Raw genomic sequence first — 2,428 nt, 5'->3', positions numbered from 1 at the left:
GGGGGGGGGGGGGGGGGTGGGATTCTGAACAGTTCCAAATAGCGGTCAAAATAAGCATAGAACCTTCAAGCTTCTGCCAGAAAAAGTCAGGAAAAGCCTACTAAAACTTCCGAACTTTATTTAGGGCTAATCAGAGGCACTTAAAAGTGGCAAGTGTGTGCTGATTCCCATTTAACACGAGTTCTGAATATAATTCTGAACACAGCCCGATCCCTGTTCTTCAAGGATGTGCACACTTATGCAACCACATTATCTCAGTTGTTTGCAATTAGTTCTCCCTCTTAAAATGATTTTTTTCACGATAGAGCCTATTGTCGAACAGAAAAGTAGGACCGAAATGTGTTCCTGACTTGAAGTGAACAATTTATAATGAGGACAGGATCCCTTTAATTTTGATGAGTCGGGCGGCCATCTTGAAAGCTGCGTTCAGGCATTTCCCGCTTCCTCCGATTTTAGTCGTCGTCGTGAGTTGAGGGTTTTATGTTATGTTATGTTTTGCGTCCACAGCATGGAGGAGTGCGAGGCCCTGTGCACGCGACTCGCCATCATGGTCAACGGCACCTTCAAATGTCTTGGAACCATCCAGCACCTCAAATACAAGTAAGACCCCTTTTTTTAAAATAATGCTCAAAGTTATAATTACAAATAAATGAATAGAAATTCCTGTTCAATATTGACTAAAACGGTATGATTAAAAAGTCACTGAACTTATATCGTGAAAGCTGTTGCTAATATTTGGAGACTCAGAGCACAAAAAGATCCACTGAAAAGCGACGGGTGACATCTGGCGCAGATTTGGCGACGGCTACGTGCTGACCATGAAGCTGAAGGCGGCCAAAGCGGGTGCGGCTCCCGACCTGGAGCCCGTGGAGGCGTTCATGGAGAGCAGCTTCCCGGCGTGCGTGCGGCGCGAGAAACATTACAACACACTGCAGTACCACATCGCGTCGTCCTCGCTAGCCAGGATCTTCCAGCTGGTCGTTTCCAACAAGGAGCGACTCGGCATCCAGGACTACTCCGTCTCGCAGACCACGCTAGACCAGGTATAGGCCCACACATTTTTATGTTTTTGTATATCCTTGTTTGGTTGTATGTGTTTTTTGCATGCTCACTTATATGTGTGTGTGTACGTGTGCCTGCAGGTGTTCGTCAACTTTGCCAAGCAGCAGACGGCGGAGGATGATACGGTCACGTTGCAGCGGCGTGGCGCGGGCCGACGCAAGGATGTGAAAATCGCGCCTGTGAAGAGGAAAACCTGATATGTGCTCATTAACAATAAACATTTATATGCATGTGTATAGGAATGTGTACATACTATGTGGCAAATGAATACTGAAGCCCCCGCAGGCTGTACAGAGGCTGTTTTTTTTTTTAAAATGGATGTCTGCATAAATGCACACCACATTTCTATGAACTGTATATGACATGTACTAATGTAAGTGCATGCTGTCTGTTTGATTTGATATGTAATTATTTCATGCTATATTCATCTTGAAGAAGCAGTATAGACAAAGTGCAGATGACATTCGAATATTATATTCGCCACTGTATATGTAGAGAAGGCCTTTATATTATGAAGCCACTGTTAAGATTATATATTGGGGTTTTTTTAACATAATGTCATGTACTTTGGGAAAAAATTGAGCAACAACAATATGATGTATTCGAGGATTATTAAAAAGTTAAAGAGATGGGCAGAGAGATCCACTTCTCACAAGGGTCAAGGGGGGTGCTGGAGCCTATCCCAGCTGTCTTTGGGCAGTAGGCGGGGGACACCCTAAACCGGTTGCCAGCCAATCGCAGGGCACACACAGAAGAACAACCATCCACGCACACACTCACACCAAGGGATAATTTCGAGTGTTCCATGAACCTGCCACGCATGTTTTTGGAATGTGGGATGTAACTGAAGTACCCGAAGAAAACCGACACAGGCAAGAGGAGAACATGGAAACTCCACATGAGGCCGGAGCCGGAATCAAACCCTGCACCTCTGCACTGTGAGGCTGACGTGCTGACAAGCTAACCACTGGACCACCGTGAGCCGATTTTAAGAATCACCAAAAATAAATAACTATACATATTTTTGAAAAAAAGCTACACATTTTCAAGGTAAAATCATATATTGGCCACTGTACATCATGTGTTTAGGATTTTTTTAAGGAAAAGCCGAAAAAAATGACCATGTATAGTAAGGCGTTTTTTGCCGAAAAAAATGACCATGTATAGTAAGGCGTTTTTAGACGAAAAAATGACCATGTATAGTAAGGCGTTTTTAGACGAAAAAAACGACCATGTATAGTAAGGCGTTTTTTTGCCGAAAAAAAACGACCATGTATAGTAAGGCGTTTTTAGACGAAAAAAAACGACTATGTATAGTAAGTCGTTTTTTGCCGAAAAAAACGACCATGTATAGGAAGCCGTTTTT

General features: G+C 43.4%; 1 protein-coding gene across 2 annotated transcripts in view; it reads left to right on the top strand.

Annotated features, from left to right (window-relative positions):
* LOC109507464 (retinal-specific ATP-binding cassette transporter-like) overlaps window positions 1-1,546 on the top strand; it is a 21,658-nt gene extending 20,112 nt beyond the window's left edge. For both annotated transcript variants that reach the window (XM_019856913.1, XM_019856912.1), the window contains 3 exons: window positions 508-600; window positions 794-1,043; window positions 1,143-1,546. In XM_019856913.1, the coding sequence (XP_019712472.1) occupies window positions 508-600; window positions 794-1,043; window positions 1,143-1,259 (460 nt within the window). In that variant the 3' untranslated portion in view covers window positions 1,260-1,546. The remainder of the gene's footprint in view (window positions 1-507; window positions 601-793; window positions 1,044-1,142) is intronic.
* Window positions 1,547-2,428: the final 882 nt, after the last annotated feature.

Source organism: Hippocampus comes, unplaced genomic scaffold (genome assembly GCF_001891065.2).
Source record: "Hippocampus comes isolate QL1 unplaced genomic scaffold, H_comes_QL1_v1.1 scaffold105, whole genome shotgun sequence".
Taxonomy (NCBI): domain Eukaryota; kingdom Metazoa; phylum Chordata; class Actinopteri; order Syngnathiformes; family Syngnathidae; genus Hippocampus; species Hippocampus comes.
Note: the sequence above shows the minus strand (reverse complement) of the source record. Positions and strands in the feature narration are given on the sequence as shown.